The sequence below is a fragment of the Aspergillus glaucus genome, assembly GCF_001890805.1.
Source record: "Aspergillus glaucus CBS 516.65 unplaced genomic scaffold ASPGLscaffold_11, whole genome shotgun sequence".
Lineage (NCBI taxonomy): Eukaryota > Fungi > Ascomycota > Eurotiomycetes > Eurotiales > Aspergillaceae > Aspergillus > Aspergillus glaucus.
Window position 1 is genome coordinate 680707 of NW_019170463.1, and position 15305 is coordinate 696011.

The following is a 15305-nucleotide window of genomic DNA, read 5'->3' on the forward strand; positions in this document are numbered from 1 at the left end:
CCGGATTGTGGCCTAATGTTTGAGTTCCTCGGTATTAGACGTTCGTTAAGCGAGCATGACTCGTATTGTTTGGAGCAATCTTGTTGCTCTCGGGGTTCACATACAAGCCCCAGGTTTCCAAGAGCTGACGTGCGGTCTAGTAGGAGTAGATATATTCTCGACCAAAATTATCACGTAAAAAAGAGTCGTTTTTGTTTAGGATCATGAGGGGATGTCGTTTTCCTCTTTCGACCTAAAGGCATTGGCGAAACCTGAGAAACGTCCTGGACAGCCTCCTTGATAGTGTCTTTTGAGAGACAGAAGTCGACGTGATCATTAAAATTTTTATCATCAGCCGGTTGTGGTCTGCAGCAGATGGGACAGTCCCAGTATACGACCTCAGGTGTAGACGGTTCGTTCGGCTTGTCCACAATGTTGGCCTCAGCATTTTCCAATTCCTTGGAGTCAGAGACCTCTTGGCTGAGCTGTTCCAGATGATCCATTTCATCCTGGAATTCTTGACGGGCAGCCTGCTCGAAAGCTTCCTCTGTACCGGGTTCTTGCTCTGCGTTTCCATTTGGTGTTGACTCTGTCGCAGGTTTGGATCGAGAGGCCACTCCAAAGAACTCAACGCCAACTTTTTTGGTACTCACCAAATTAGTACAACGAAGACCAAGAAGTCGAAGCTTCATATTCGGGGTATCTTTTTCCAATTTGCTCAGCATAGGCAGCGCAAACGCATAGAGATCTTTCGCGACTGATACTGCCCTAGGCAGTGCCGTCTGGCGCGTCATCACCTCAAATGAATGTAGCTTGACTTTCAATACTAGAGTCCGGCCTTTGAATTCCGTGCGAGCCAGATCTTTTTCAAGCTCCTGTGCGGCCCACCATAGCTTGCTCCTGAGTTCTTGCTTGTTCCCAATTTCCTGAAAGGTGGTCTCCGTGCCGACGCTCTTGCGCTCATAGATTTCAACTGGCTGGATCTTAGTCCTTCCCAGGCCCAGGTAACACTGTGCCAGGAACTGAAATGCCTTTTCTCCAAAAAGTTTGGTCAAGAAGCCTCGTTGCGGGTATATATTGCCGCACGACTTGACGCCAATCGAGTCGAGTTCTCGTTCAAATACCCGGCCAACACCGTTCACTTTGCGGACGGGGAGGTCCTTCATAAAGCCCACCACAGCATCTCTGTCGTTAGGGATACGGAATTGGCCATTTGGTTTGTTGCGGTTGGACGCAATCTTGGCAATTTTGGCGTTTGGCCCTATGCCAGCAGAGACGGAGACAAGTGTCTTTTCTAGTATTTCTTCTCGCATGCGTTGAACCGCTTCTTCTGGGTCGAGCTGGTTCTCTACACAGTAAGATGTGATATTGAGGTATGCCTCATCTATGCTGGCACTTTCGAAGAGAGGATCGTACTGGGCCATGATGGCCCGAATCTCTTTCGCTTTGGCGGTGTATTTCTCATAGTTCTGGGGCAGGCAGACCAGTTGAGGACAGAGTTTCATGGCTACAAATGATGCCATGCCACTGCGGCACCCAAATTTCCTTGCTTCGTAGTTGCAAGTGGTAAGGACGCCTTTACCAACGGCCATAGGTACCGTTTTCAGCTCGGGTCGGTCGAGCTCCTCGACCGCAGCGAAGAATGCATCGCAGTCAACATGTACCACATACTGCGACAGATCTCGTGTGAGTTCAAGTTCCGCAAAGAATTCGTCTGCTTTGCGGAAGTCCCAAGATAAATCTTGCTTTTCTAGACGGGCCTTCTCTTTCAGGATACGCTCAATTTTTGTCGTCAGAACATGGTCGCGATTCTGCTCATGATTGAAGAATTTTGACCCTTTTGATGCATTGTATATAATCTCTGATACCTTACCATTTATTGCTTTAGCAAGGAAATACAAGTTCAAGGATGATGCTTGCTCACCTTGCGCTGGTCAACCGCATCTTGACCGGCTTTGGTCAACGACGGACCCAATAAGTGATACTTCAGAGTTTCATCTTCAGTTATTTCCAACTGCTCTTCCTCCTTCTCCTTCTCCTTTCCTTTCTCCACAGAATCTTCGCCCTGTGGCTCCATCTTATCCGTTCATGGCTCGTTGACCATTGTCGCGATCATTGCCGAAGCAGGCATCTATTGATACGCCTGATCATGTGACCACGCGTTGCGGGCCGTGTTTCACGTGGCGCTGAATCGCCGCTTCGCTTCGCCGAACCAGCTGCAACTTTGGCGCATCATCGCTGACACTGATGTGGATTCTTGATTCGGAGGGTGATTTGCTGGAGGGTGAGTTATATATGCATTATTGTCAGCAGTGCAGGCGTACTGATAATTCGTGCTTGGCTAAGGGAAGCGGGTGTGGTTGCGGCCGGGGAAACAGTATCTTTTCGGTCGGGTCAAGCAAGAGGGTGGTAAGCTGCATTCATCGGTCGCTATGTGCTTGAGAGCTGCATGCTGATGCTGATGCTGATGTGTTATTTCTTGCAGTTCGACATGTAATTCAGCATAACTCGATATCGCGAAAGCACATGGTGATCTCGGTATCACCAGTGCAGCCTGGCAATGGAGTATGAAGCCTTCAAAACTGATTGCGCCGATGCGTTTGCTGATTCTTTCAGTCTCATATATATACCAGATCGGAGATTACCGTTAGCGACGAGAAATCGAAACTCGGGACCACGGTGGACGGCGAGCAGATCAAGGGCACAAGCAAGAAGTTGACGGGCGTGGAGCATTCAGTCAAGCTGGGCAAATACAAGCCTGCGCTACGGTAGGTCTTTGGCTCTTAAAAGCTTCCGGAATGCAGGCTAATCATGATTTCTATTTAGAATCAAGTGGCAGCCGACCGTCCTCAGTTTCTCGTTCTCCACGAAAGAGCTCAAAGCGAAAGACCCTCTGGCGCATGTCCGCTCGCGCCTCGAAGATTTGGATATCAAAACGATCATTCCGTACGTCCTCGACCAGACTACACATGTCGTCCAGAGCAAGAGAAATACTGCAAAGGGGTTACAGGCTTTGGTGAATGGGAAATCGATTGTGGATCAATCTTACGTCGATGCGCTCGTCTACGCGGCCACCCCAAGCGATCTGGAGAACCTGGAATCCTTGTCCCCATTGGAAGCCGACTTTGATACAGCATGGCCGGACCCAAGCTTGCATCTTCCGCCGCCGGGCAAGGAACCTATGCAGAGACCTCCTGAATCGTTCGCCCCGAATCCCGATAGGATCAATATCTTCGATGGATATACGTTCGTTTTCGGTGATGTTACTCAGTATCAAAATCTGGCCGACCCAATCAATAATGGACACGGGAAGGCGTTGATGTATCAGATAGACCCTGGTGTCACTACGGCAGAAGAAATCGTGCAGTTTATGAGAAATGCAGCGGGTACTAAAGGCTTGGGTGAAGAGAGAGAAGGCTCTGGTGGAGTGGTGCTTGTCCGCTTTCGCTCCCAAGGGCAGTACGAGGATTGGTCGATTGAGCTAGGTAATCAGGTTGCTGTCATGACTGATCAGCGCGTTATCCAGCAGAGTGAGTTCCTCGATGCCATTCTGGCAAACGATGCTTCCTCTCTGTGTCGCTCGCTTCCGCCAGCTCCAGACTCTGGCCCAGAGACCGGTCCAAAAGTGGTTCCCGAATCTCAACCTGCACCTACTCCCGAAAATGCCGAGCCTCCTCCAGTCTCCCGAACCTTCAAAAATGTTTCACAGGTTCCCAACAGCCAACCTTCTGCCCGGTCGAAGGGATCACGCGTTCGCGGCTTCGTCAGCAAGATGAAGAACTTTGACGATGGGTTCGAATTGGCCTCTATTCCGGCCTATGTTCCTGAAGAAGAAGGCGCGGAATCAACTTTGCCTTCTGCGATAGATCTAGAACCATTGTCAGAGCCGCCATCCCAGCAACCATTACAGAAACCCTCACGGAAATCTCAGCATCCGTCACAGCGACAGAACCGGTTAGAAGATGTGGAAGAAGAGGCAGAACAGGAAGAAGAGGATGTCATGGCCGGCCTATTGCCTGGTGCGAATGCAATGAAGCGCCGTCGTGCAGAAACAGGCCCGCGCCGTCGTGCAAGCCCAGATGCACAGCCTAAGGAAAAAGTCGAACGCAAGCCGAAACGCCAAAAATTGGACGTTCTAGACGCCGCTCGAAAACACCGGGAAGCGGAAGAAAATTCCCAGCGGCGTCAAGAGGAGAAAGAAACTTGGCGAGACGACCTCAATGACACGCCTATTGAGAAGCTCAAGGGCCTTGCAATTGTGGAGGAATGGGATGTACCGCTCCGGAGGCCGCATGAACCGCGTGAAGAACGGTGGGACGAGCGATGGAATGGGCGAAAGAACTTCAAGAAGTTTCGACGCAAGGGTGAACCCCGGTATGCTAGCAATCGCGTGCAGAGGGTCATTGTGCCACTGGTGGAAGTGACACGGAAGAACTATGGCATCGGCGATCATTATTGGGCCAGCAGCCATGAGTCGCGCATAGATAGCCCTGCAGTTAGCCATCCTCGGGAGCAACGCTATACGGATGATGGCGCTGATTCTGAGGCAGATGGTACTCTTGGTGGTTCTACAGCGCCGTCCGCGTCAGTCTCCCGCGTGGAATCAAAAACGCCCAGCCAAAACAAAAGTCAGAATCGGAGCCAAAAGCGCCCGAGAGAGGTCCGCGATTCTGATAGTGAAGATGAGTTGCGATTTCGATTCCGTCGGCGGAGGTAGCTTTTATTACATTTCTTGCTGTATTACTATTGAGGGATTATCCCAGCAGGCCAGGGAATTAATATATTATCCAGCATTGCTATTCACTTTTCTAAGAATACTCAAAGCAAACAAAACTACTATAATGTGATATGGACACGTGATCGTGTATACAGCGAGCAAAGAGCCGTGGATGTATACAAGATCGCCAAAAGTGGACACTGCGACGGATCGCCTCGGATCGAGAAAAGGGCATTAAAAAGAGAGCAGAAAAACTCAACGGAATGCGGGTCAGTTGCAAATAAACTACGATCCATCTCATAATCTATAACGCTGCTTCTTATTATTATTATTTGAAGGTCACCTGTCTCAGAATCTCAGCCTCCTCCTGCCATCTCCCTTTCTCTCTTTTTCTCCCCTTCTACTCTTCTCTCTTTCGTCTCTTAACTTTTCTTCTCTTCTCTCTCTCTCTTTTAATTAACTTCATCTTCTTCCACGGTTCTTGATATTTTCTCCTCTTCTTGTGCCCGACCCTGCCTGATTTTCCTTGAAACCCCTCTTTTCTGGCACACACCCACAGCCACTACCAACATATCTACCAACACAACATGCACCACGCTGGCGGCTGTTGCTTTCGATGAGGTTGACTGTGCTTATCTCTCGCTGAATTTCTTCGTCTTTTTCTCGCAATCGCTCTTAAAACCCGCTGATTTCTCCGTCCTCTCTCCCCCCTCTCCTCCCTTCGAAACCCATACGACGGACCAACCCGGACGGACCTCCGCTTCTCTTTAGTACGTCTCACATGGTATCGCTGATCGCTCGATTGTCTTTGCTTGAATTTGCCTGGCTGACTGACATCTGTGCATCTGCAGATTTTTGCCTTTTTCCCTCTTTTTTTTTTTTTTTTTATCCGTCGACCACCCGCCGTTTGTCCGGAACATACACTTCCTCCCTTCACTTCTCTCTTCTACTACGTACATCCGCTTCTTCCGACCAATTCCTCACTATCTCTCGCCCTGGCTGTCGTCGGAAACTCCATCTTCGTCCCCATCGCCCCCCATGTTAACGACCATCCCTCCTCGTCCCGTCTCAGTCAATTCATTGGCGAGCCCTCTTTCCTCTTCCTTATCATATCAGAAGACCGGTCGAAGCACTAGTGCGGAGATCCAGATCCACGATGACTCCGCTGCTCCGACCTCGGCCCCTGCGTCCGCAGACTGCCAGTCCCCCGTGGATACCGAGATGAACGATAATGATACGCATACCCGCTTTGACGACCCTCCATCTTATCGGTCTGAGGCTTGTTTTGACAACCTTCCCATTGAGATTCATGAGGCGATTCTCGATTGTTTATTTGGTGAACGGGCGCCGGCATCAGCAACAGTAACCCATGGAAAATCTGCTGCGCGCAGCTGGACAAAAGCCCTGCGACATCCTCGACGAAAGGTCTTATCTAATCTTTCTCTGATATCGCCGGTTTGGAGGTCTCTGGTTCAGGCTCGTATCTACAGGCATAGTAAGTGTATCGTCTTTTCGTTCGCTTGAGCTTTCTGACGTGCGTGATCGCGTACAATAGTCAAGGTCAAGGGTACCAATAGTGGATTGGCCGACTGTGCAAGTTGGTTCAAAAACAACCCTCATCTCGCCGCGCATGTCCGTCATATCGAGGTATGGGTTCCGGTTTGGGGGAATCGGGTACCGAAGCATAGCTCAGTTCATCCGCCCGCTCGCCGACATCACCACCACCACCACCACCACCATCACCACCATCACCATCATCAGCACCATAACAATAATGACGAGGGCTTGGAGGGTGTCGCAGCTCTTCTCCAGGCGACAATGGCCTGGGAAGATGACTCTGATTCCTATCCGATGAACCATTGCAATTTCTATGGTGCCAGTCAAAACGCTTCACTGGAGGATATCTTTCTCCACGTCCAAACCCACTTCCCTGAGGCGCGTATGTTAACACTCGAAGGAGGCCATTGCAAAAAGCCACCGTTAATTCGGCACTTCAACAACGATCCCTATGGTTGGTCGAATATACAGTCTCTTGCCGTCCTCCCGAATATTCAGACTTTCGTTATGCGTGGCGCCTGGAATATTATGCGGGATTATCAGCACTGGAAAAATATGGCCGAAGCTCTGCCATCGATCCGGGAATGGGACTGCGCATATGCGAAACCTAAGATTGAAGCCTACGAGACGATTGCTGGGATTCTGATTCAGCTACCTCCAACGCTTGCGCATGCGAATATTAGCCTGGATGGATTTTACAACAAAGGCCATGTGCATAACCTCTGGCCCGGCGATGAAATGAACCCGCCACATCTTTGCAATCTGCTCGGTGAAGTTGCTCCCCGGCTCGAGTCTCTCACATTTACCGGCAAGATCTGCCACTGCTTTTTCCACGGCATGGCCAATTTTGCGAATCGTGCTTCCATGTCCAGGCTCAAGTCCCTGGACCTGGTAGTCAAGTCTTGCTGTCGAGACCGGCGATTACAGCCTGCGTTTCCCTTCTTTGACGAGGTATCTGGCATCACGAATATTAATTTCATCCGTTCCTTTGAGAAACTCGTCGCTGCTGGTGCCAGCTCTCTCGGTGCGCATCGATCTCTGGAATACGTCCGTATCCGTTTCATCGATTTGGACTCCGCCTGTCCACTTCTCAACCCTTACTTCCAACTAGTCAACCATCAATGCACTGGTATTTGGAGCGATCGCATCCTAGAAAACCTTGCAGAAAGTCGTCCACAAGCCCGTTATACTGAGCTTACAGAGGGTATTTACCCGCAATACGGACCTAACCACCAAATTGTTGGAGCAGTATTTCCACGGGCCAGACCGTCTGCGATCTATGCTGCCAACTATCGAATTATAGCCGATGCAACTAAATTCTAGCACTGCATCTTGTCACCTGATTGATCAGAGTGAGCATCTTTAATCGCCATACCTTGACATCCTTATTCCTAATCATCTCTATACGTTTTGAGTACAATACCCTGGGTCTCTCATTTGTTATCTTTCGACAAGAGCAGATATTGCCATTTGTCAGAGTCAAGCTTGGTGATCTTTCACGAAAGGAGTCTCAAGCAAATACTCTCATCTCTCGTTTTGTTATCTTTGGCTTTGCATCCACATCTACGGTGACTGGTTCACGTTTTTGTTTCTGGTGAAATTTTCCACACAGGGGGCTGGATCCCCTTGACTTATTTGACTTACTTGCATGGTTTGCAAAGAGGATTTTGTTTTATTGAATTTATCGACTCCATTTATGACGCACAATTTGTTTGGGTTTATTTGCAGGGATTATAATATGGCGTCTATTTAATAGGATCTGGGATGGTTTACTAGTTTATGGGGTAGCATAATGGACAAAAGTTTCATTACTTCTGCATCTGTATGTTCTATTGAAGTGCGCAATGATTGGTGGTAGGGTGCTATTTCGCAACCTGCTCTTGCGCTGATAATCCCCCAACATCCTGGACCAGGATTCCTAGAATCCAGCAGTTAACGACGTAGAAAAACAAGCCTGCTAGGAATAATCCTGGTACGAAGCTGGATACCCCGAGGAATTCGAGACGGAAACCTTGGTGGAGCCAGAGTGCCTGCGTCGAACAATTAGCTATGTACGAATTGGAGAATACCAAGATAGATAAACATACCTGAGCAATAACCCACAACGCAGCAACTGATAGCCCCAGTCGGGGTTTCCTCAACAGAGACGAGTTTGGTAGGTAGAACGGGAGGAAGATAAGGTACCACAGGAAATACTACTAAATTAGCACCCCCTCCAAACCACAATCATGAAACAAGCAAAGAAAAGAAAAGAAACATACCTGACTCGTACAAACCTTATTAAACCCCACAAACGCAAACGTCTGCGCAAGCATGGCCCCCGCCAAATCCCTCTTCGCCAGCACCACCGGAATCACAGCCACAGAAAGCAGAATCTGCGGGATAAACGCCAACGACTCGAATCTATACCCGTACCCGTGTCCGCCGTCCACGGAGGCGAGATAGAGCAGCGTGCTATAGGGGGAGAAGTTGTGGCGGTGGTCGATGCGGGTGAGGTGGTGGAGGTAGGTGTGTTGGAGGAAGGGGGTGCCGTAGAGGGTGTACATGGTTATGTTTAGGGCGAGGAAGGTTGTCAGGGCTGTGAGGGTTAGGAGGATGCGGGAGTGGGTGATGAAGCCGGTAATGGACTGTAGTGTCGTTTTCTCTTTGCCGTTGCTGCCCTTGTCGTTGTCGCTGTCCTTGGAGGACGTGGAGGCGCCCAACCACCACAGAATCGACACCCCATAAACAAACGGATAAATCTTAAAATGCACTCCCACCCCCAACAATACCCCCGCAACCACAACCCTCCTACTCAACGCCGCCCACAAAACCCCCGCAACAAGAACCCCCAATAACCCCTCCGAACTCCCCCTCGTACTAATATTCGCAACCATCGGATTCAACAACCACACACACGCAAACTTCATCGCCCTCCCCGTATCCATCCCATAATGCGTTCTTAAACACTTAGCAACCAACCACCCAGCCACCACATCCGCAGCAGCAAACAGGACCTTCCCGAACGAGAACAGCGAGAATCCGGCTACGTTCCAGGTCGTGGGGACGAGGAGCCATGCTAGGAGTGGCGTGTAGCGGTAGGTGTCGCGCGAGTAGGGCGATAGGCCCTGAGAGACGTAGCGTGCAGCGTCGGTGAAGACTAGGTAGTCGATGTCGGTGTATTTGACGGGGGAGACGGCGTCTTGCCAGAAGCCGTAGATTAGGAGGGTGGCGCGGAGGGCTAGGGAGAGGGTTATTATTAGGGGTGGGGAGGTGAAGATTGAGACTGCCATGGCATTGTTTGCCGAGGGCTGGCTGGCTTCGTCTGGATATTGCTTGTTCGTGGTATGTCAACTCCGATTGAGATGAAGTCTCAATTGTAATGGAGATGGAGTTTTGAGGTGGCCTATTTATGGGTTATTTTATGTTCAAATAGATTGGGGGGGTATGCGCACCTTATATATGTTAATTCTCCGAATGATACTCCAGATGATGAATTGTTGGTGTCTGCTGTCTTTTCGGATGTTGATGTTGGCGTCGCCGATCATGATGAGTCAGCGGGTCTCGATTATCATGAATCCAGGTCGAGCAAAAAAGGGGGAATGGTAGAAGATTGAGTTGATCTTAGAGACTAATCTGATATCTTTTATATCTTCTTATTCAACGCAAGTACTCTGTATCTTTTAAGATCTTGTGTCGATGGAGCTAGCCGCATTTGGAATAGTTCGCTCCCCGAAGTACATTACCCGAATAGGGAACATTAGCACGTGAACGATACTCCTCATCTCCTCTTGCAGTGAATAATGTACAGCTGCGATGGAAATGAGAGCTTCTGACTTACTATAACAACAGCTTTCGGTTGCTGCTGTTCTTCATGGTTGCTGTGGGAGAGCTTTTGGCTATTCAACTCAACATTCCGGACGACCCCGCAAAATGTCAAGACTCGTTCAACACCCTCTATCCAAAGGATGGGGCTTCAAAGATAGCAAAGATGAGTCGGAAGACGCATGGATGCCAGTTCCAGTAATCCCCTCTGTAGTTCATCAGGATCTATTAGCCAACAAAAAGTATGTACCAAACCCATCACTAAGATATATATTCTGACAAGTTCCCAGACTCAAAGACCCATTCATCGGTTTCAACGAAGTAAGCACCAAATGGGTAAACGAGAAATCATGGACATACCGAAACGTCTTCCAAAAACCAGAAGCATCCCCTAGCTCAACAATCGTCCTGGCCTTCGACGGCTTAGACACATTCGCCAAGGTAAAGCTCGATGGAAACGTCATCCTAGAAAGCAACAACATGTTTCTCGCCCATCGTGTCGATGTCACCAAAGCCCTGGAAGCAGATGGTGAGCATATCCTGGAAATCGACTTTGATTGCGCTATGTTGCGAGCTCGAGAGCTTCGTGATCAGGACCCCAAGCACAAGTGGGCTTCGTTTAATGGTGACCCGGCTAGGATGAGTGTCAGGAAAGCTCAGTACCACTGGGGCTGGGATTGGGGTCCGGTTTTTATGACAACTGGTATCTGGAGGGATGTGAGGCTTGAGGTTTATACTGCGCGTATTGCGGATTTGTGGACGGAAGTGCAGTTAGCGGGGGATCATCAAGAGGCCACTGTTTCTGCTTTCGTGGAGGTAGACGGTGAAGCTGGTTCGTACAAGGCAAAATTCACGCTAAGCTTACAGGGGCGAGAGGTTGTGCCTGAGAAGTCTACTATGGGCGAAGGCAATACTGCCAACGTGACGTTCAATATCAAGAACCCATCTCTATGGTGGCCCCATGGATACGGCGATCCAACACTCTACGAGTTGTCAGCATCATTGACAGATGAACAGAACGAACTTCACCATGTCTCGAAGAAAATCGGCATCCGTACAGCAGAAGTTGTCCAACAGCCTGACAAACATGGGAAATCCTTCTTCTTCCGAATTAACGGAGTCGATGTCTTCTGCGGTGGCTCCTGTTGGATCCCCGCCGATAGCCTTCTCCCAAACATCACTCCAGAACGGTATCGAAAATGGGTTGAGTTGATGGTTGCTGGTCGTCAAGTGATGACTAGGTATGCCCCTGCTGTTTCTACTCATTGGAGACCTGTCACTGACATTGTATAGAGTCTGGGGCGGCGGAATCTACGAAGACGACAACTTCTACTCAGCCTGCGACGAACTCGGAGTAGTGGTCTGGCAAGACTTCATGTTCGCCTGCGGAAACTACCCAACCTGGCCTGACTTACTCGACTCAATCCGAAAAGAAGCAATCTACAACGTCCGCAGACTGCGTCACCACCCCTCAATAGTTATTTATGCTGGAAACAACGAAGACTATCAAGTTCAGGAGCAAAATGGACTCACATACAACTATGAGGACGAGAACCCGGAGAATTGGCTGAAGACGGATTTTCCGGCTCGATGTATTTACGAGAAGCTTTTGCCAGATATTGTGAAGGAGTTGACTCCGGGTACTTTTTATCATCCTGGGAGTCCTTGGGGTGGTGGGAAGGTAACGTCTGATCCGACTGTTGGTGATTTGCACCAGTGGAATGGTAAGTCGGCACTTGTTGATAATAGAGGTGACAACTGGCTAAGAGTGTAGTGTGGCATGGAACACAAGAGAAATACCAAGTCTATGAGACCCTTGGAGGCCGATTCAACAGTGAATTTGGAATGGAAGCCTTCCCGCACATCCAAACCATTGAGTCGTTCATCGAAAACGAAGCCGACAAGTACCCCCAATCTCACATTATCGACTTCCACAACAAGGCCGACGGCCACGAACGGCGGATTGCTACTTATCTTGTTGAAAATGTGAGAACTGCCACAGATTTGGAGGTACGTTATCCCTCGCTCCAAACCATACCACCTTCTAACTGAAGTAGACATACATCTACCTCACCCAACTCATCCAAGCCGAAGCAATGATGTACGGATATCGCGGCTGGCGCCGCCAATGGGGAGATGACCGACGCTGCGGAGGAGCCCTGCTCTGGCAGATGAACGACTGCTGGCCGGGGATTTCCTGGGCTATCATGGATTACTATCTGCGTCCTAAACCGGCGTACTATGCAGTTGCGCAGGTGCTGGAACCACTTGCTATCGGGGTACAAAGAGAGCATCACGATTGGAGCGTGACGCATGCAGAGCCGCCGAAGACTAGCAAGTACAGTCTCTGGGTAGCAAGCAGTCTGCTGAAGGAGGTTTCTGGCAAGGTGGAATTGCGGTTTATTTCTGTGCAGACGGGGCTTGAGGTTCGCGAGTGGAGGGTTTGGGATGACATCCGTATACAAGCCAATGGGACTACCGACATCATCCTCGACGACATTATCGATCACACGGTATATCCGGAGCCGCATGTCCTCGCTGCGCGTCTCTGGGTGGATAACGAGATCGCAGCACGGGATGTGGACTGGCCACAGCCATTTAAATATTTGGACCTGTCGGAGCGGGGACTCAACGTTCAGAGGGTCTTTGAATCCGATGATCTGCAGTCACTGCGGGTCAGCACGCGGGCGCCTGTCAAGTGTTTGGTTTTTGAAGAGCGAGACGGCGTCAGAGTGAGTGATAGTGCCATGGATATCGTGCCGGGGGATGAGCAGTTTGTCACCATCATGGGCTTGAGGGGTGGCTCTTTGAAGTACAAATACCTGGGACAGTAGTCGTAGCAGTCATCAGTTATTCTAACTCTCAATATCAAAACTACCCACCATCAAACTCCTATCTTATCAGATAATCACCCCGAAGCGGTTAGCCCCGCGCGCAAGAATGACGATCCGGCGACATCGCGCAGCATTCACTCCTTCACACTACTCCCATTCACTGTGACATGACCGGCATAAAACGTTCCTGGGAAGGAAATCCCCTCGTCGACAATACCAAATCCACTACCACCACCGCCACCACCACCAACAACAACAAAAACACAAACGCAGCAATGGACGAACCGTCGAGCAAAGTGCTCTCGATCTTCGGGACGTTTCGCGATGAGTTGGATGAGCACCATGATCGGAGAGAGAGGATTATCAAGACGTCGAGGGATATCACGGCGTTAAGTAAGAAGATGTAAGTCTTCCTCTTCCCCCGGAATTATCAGAGTGTTTGCTAATGGCATCTAGTATCTTCTCGTTACAGCGGTACGCCAACCACCCACCAAAACCCCATAACCAAATACTAATAAGACAAAACCAGAACCCGCACCATAAAATCCCCCCTCCCCCCCACCATCGCCAAAGAAACAACCACCCGCTTCTCCCAAATCTACTCCCTCTTCACCTCGCTCACTCCCGACCTCACCGCCGTAAACACCTGGCGCTACCAACGCAACATCAGCCCCGGCATCCAGGAATTCATCGAAGCATTGTCGTTCCACCACTACATCCTGACACAGGAATTGATTACGAAGGAGGAGGTGCAGGCGAAAATGCCGCGGGAGGTGCTTGTTACCGAGGAGGATTATCTCATGGGGTTGTTTGATTTGACGGGGGAGATTATGAGATTTGCGGTTACGGGGTTGTCGTCGGGGACTGCTTCTTCGCAGAAGGATCAGGAGAAACAGGAGGAGAATAAAGGGGAGGGTGGTGAAGGGGCTGGGGAGGGTGAATTGAGGATGCTTCCTGAGTCGCAGGCTGGGCTTGTGGTTGATCTACGGGCTATGCGGGCGTTATTTGAGATGTTGAGTGTTCCGCGGCGGTATCATATGCTCCGTGATTTGGGAAAGAAGATGGAAGTTATGCAGACTAGCGTGGAGAAGGTCGAGAAGGCTGCGTATGGGATTCTGGTCCGTGGAAGCGAGCGACCAGCGGGATGGATGCCGGATTTGTCGCATGCGATTGACGTGGAGAGCTATTAACCTCTTCAAGTGTTGTATTTAACAATCTACCTAACGCATGAAACAAAGCAATCCCGAAACAATCAATCATAAGTCATGAATATTGTCAACCCCATCCATACGGAGTACGGACACAAGATAGGGGCTTAATTAGTAGGACTCCTAGGATCCTCACTCTCCTCCAGAATCCCCTGCGCAATGAGCATCTCCGGCTGCGGGCGATGTTGGATCTTCTGCTCGAGACTATCCGCACGCATGTGTTTCTGCAATTCGCGCGCTTGGGCTTGGATGGCCGGTGCTGCGTTTACGGAGGGGAGGATGTTTCCTATCCACCATTAGCATTAGCACCACACCACACTCATTATTCATAAGGTATAAGTGAAGAAAAGGAAAGCTCACGCTCAACCAACTCCTCCCTCTCAGGCCTCTGCTCAAGATGTCTCTGCAAACTATCCGAAGTCCGTCGACGCTCAAGTGTACCCGGGAAAGCCGTTTCCGAAGACCTGCACATTCACGTTTATTATCAGCACATCACCCCATATACATATACTCTTTTTAGCTAATTGATGTGAGGGGCAACGGCATACGGAGCCATATTCGTATCAACGAGGATATGCTTGCTGCGCAGATCCTCGGGATCAGGACGGTGCTGGAGATGCTTTTCGAGGGAGTCGCGGCGCTCGATGGAGGAGGCGGCGAGGGAGGTTTTGTCGACGTCGGCCATTCTGCTGGATTGTCTTTCGTGCCTTGGATTGCAAATTGTACAGTAGTAGTGGTATGTGGTATGTGGAATGTGGATAGAAGAGTATGTATGTATGTATGTATTCACAGGGAGCAGCGTGATGCTTATATACACAGGCAACGTCCGTGCATGTATCAGGTTAGATGAAGATTCTCAGGAGGAAATAACAGGAGATCAGGAGGTGAAGTGTCAGAGGAGGGAACACAGAAACCAATGATGTCGACGATGAGGTCAGGTGAAATGCGGAGGTGACAGCCGATCAATAATCATACATCAAACAGCCCCGGGGAGGCTTCCCGTGAGGCAAGAAGCGTCATTGATTTGGTTTGATTTTAGTGGATGGTGTTCAATGAAACATACTATTGACTCTTAGTTATCCCCCTTGACATTCTAGCTTATTTGATACCCCAATTCGGCTAAAACCAATACAAAACGAGCGACTGAGCAAAAACGAGTAATAGCAAAAAGCAATGAAACGAAAGACCGCCATGATGATAACCCTC

The 15305-nt window shown here is 49.7% G+C and overlaps 7 protein-coding genes across 7 annotated transcripts; 4 read left to right on the forward strand and 3 right to left on the reverse strand.

Annotated features, from left to right (window-relative positions):
• Positions 1–170: 170 nt before the first annotated feature.
• Positions 171–2056, reverse strand: ASPGLDRAFT_26156 (Y-family DNA polymerase; the record flags this gene model as incomplete). Its single annotated transcript, XM_022543535.1, has 2 exons — positions 171–1847; positions 1904–2056. The coding sequence occupies 2 exons, from the start codon at positions 2054–2056 to the stop codon at positions 171–173; spliced, it is 1830 nt and encodes a 609-aa protein (XP_022400673.1).
• Positions 2057–2226: 170 nt separating this feature from the next.
• ASPGLDRAFT_150489 (DNA damage response protein RcaA) lies at positions 2227–4772 on the forward strand (the record flags this gene model as incomplete). Its single annotated transcript, XM_022542153.1, has 5 exons — positions 2227–2263; positions 2326–2388; positions 2465–2544; positions 2596–2747; positions 2806–4772. The coding sequence occupies 5 exons, from the start codon at positions 2227–2229 to the stop codon at positions 4694–4696; spliced, it is 2223 nt and encodes a 740-aa protein (XP_022400674.1). The 3' UTR covers positions 4697–4772.
• Positions 4773–5566: 794 nt separating this feature from the next.
• On the forward strand, positions 5567–8071 carry ASPGLDRAFT_150491 (uncharacterized protein). The gene is made up of 2 exons (XM_022542154.1): positions 5567–6191; positions 6252–8071. The coding sequence occupies exons 1-2, from the start codon at positions 5735–5737 to the stop codon at positions 7574–7576; spliced, it is 1782 nt and encodes a 593-aa protein (XP_022400675.1). The 5' UTR covers positions 5567–5734; the 3' UTR covers positions 7577–8071.
• Positions 8072–8115: 44 nt separating this feature from the next.
• ASPGLDRAFT_127392 (glycosylphosphatidylinositol-alpha 1,4 mannosyltransferase I) lies at positions 8116–9525 on the reverse strand (the record flags this gene model as incomplete). The annotated part of the gene is made up of 3 exons (XM_022540719.1): positions 8116–8283; positions 8341–8448; positions 8515–9525. The coding sequence occupies 3 exons, from the start codon at positions 9523–9525 to the stop codon at positions 8116–8118; spliced, it is 1287 nt and encodes a 428-aa protein (XP_022400676.1).
• A 640-nt stretch (positions 9526–10165) lies between these two features.
• Positions 10166–12891, forward strand: ASPGLDRAFT_26160 (glycoside hydrolase family 2 protein; the record flags this gene model as incomplete). The annotated part of the gene is made up of 5 exons (XM_022543536.1): positions 10166–10299; positions 10348–11298; positions 11351–11781; positions 11832–12067; positions 12115–12891. 5 exons carry the CDS (start codon positions 10166–10168, stop codon positions 12889–12891), a joined length of 2529 nt encoding a protein of 842 aa, XP_022400677.1.
• Positions 12892–13027: 136 nt separating this feature from the next.
• Positions 13028–14081, forward strand: ASPGLDRAFT_172367 (translin family protein; the record flags this gene model as incomplete). Its single annotated transcript, XM_022542766.1, has 3 exons — positions 13028–13294; positions 13348–13365; positions 13421–14081. Exons 1-3 carry the CDS (start codon positions 13059–13061, stop codon positions 14079–14081), a joined length of 915 nt encoding a protein of 304 aa, XP_022400678.1. The 5' UTR covers positions 13028–13058.
• A 125-nt stretch (positions 14082–14206) lies between these two features.
• ASPGLDRAFT_127320 (RPEL repeat-containing protein) lies at positions 14207–14784 on the reverse strand (the record flags this gene model as incomplete). Its single annotated transcript, XM_022540714.1, has 3 exons — positions 14207–14385; positions 14460–14563; positions 14648–14784. The coding sequence occupies 3 exons, from the start codon at positions 14782–14784 to the stop codon at positions 14207–14209; spliced, it is 420 nt and encodes a 139-aa protein (XP_022400679.1).
• Positions 14785–15305: the final 521 nt, after the last annotated feature.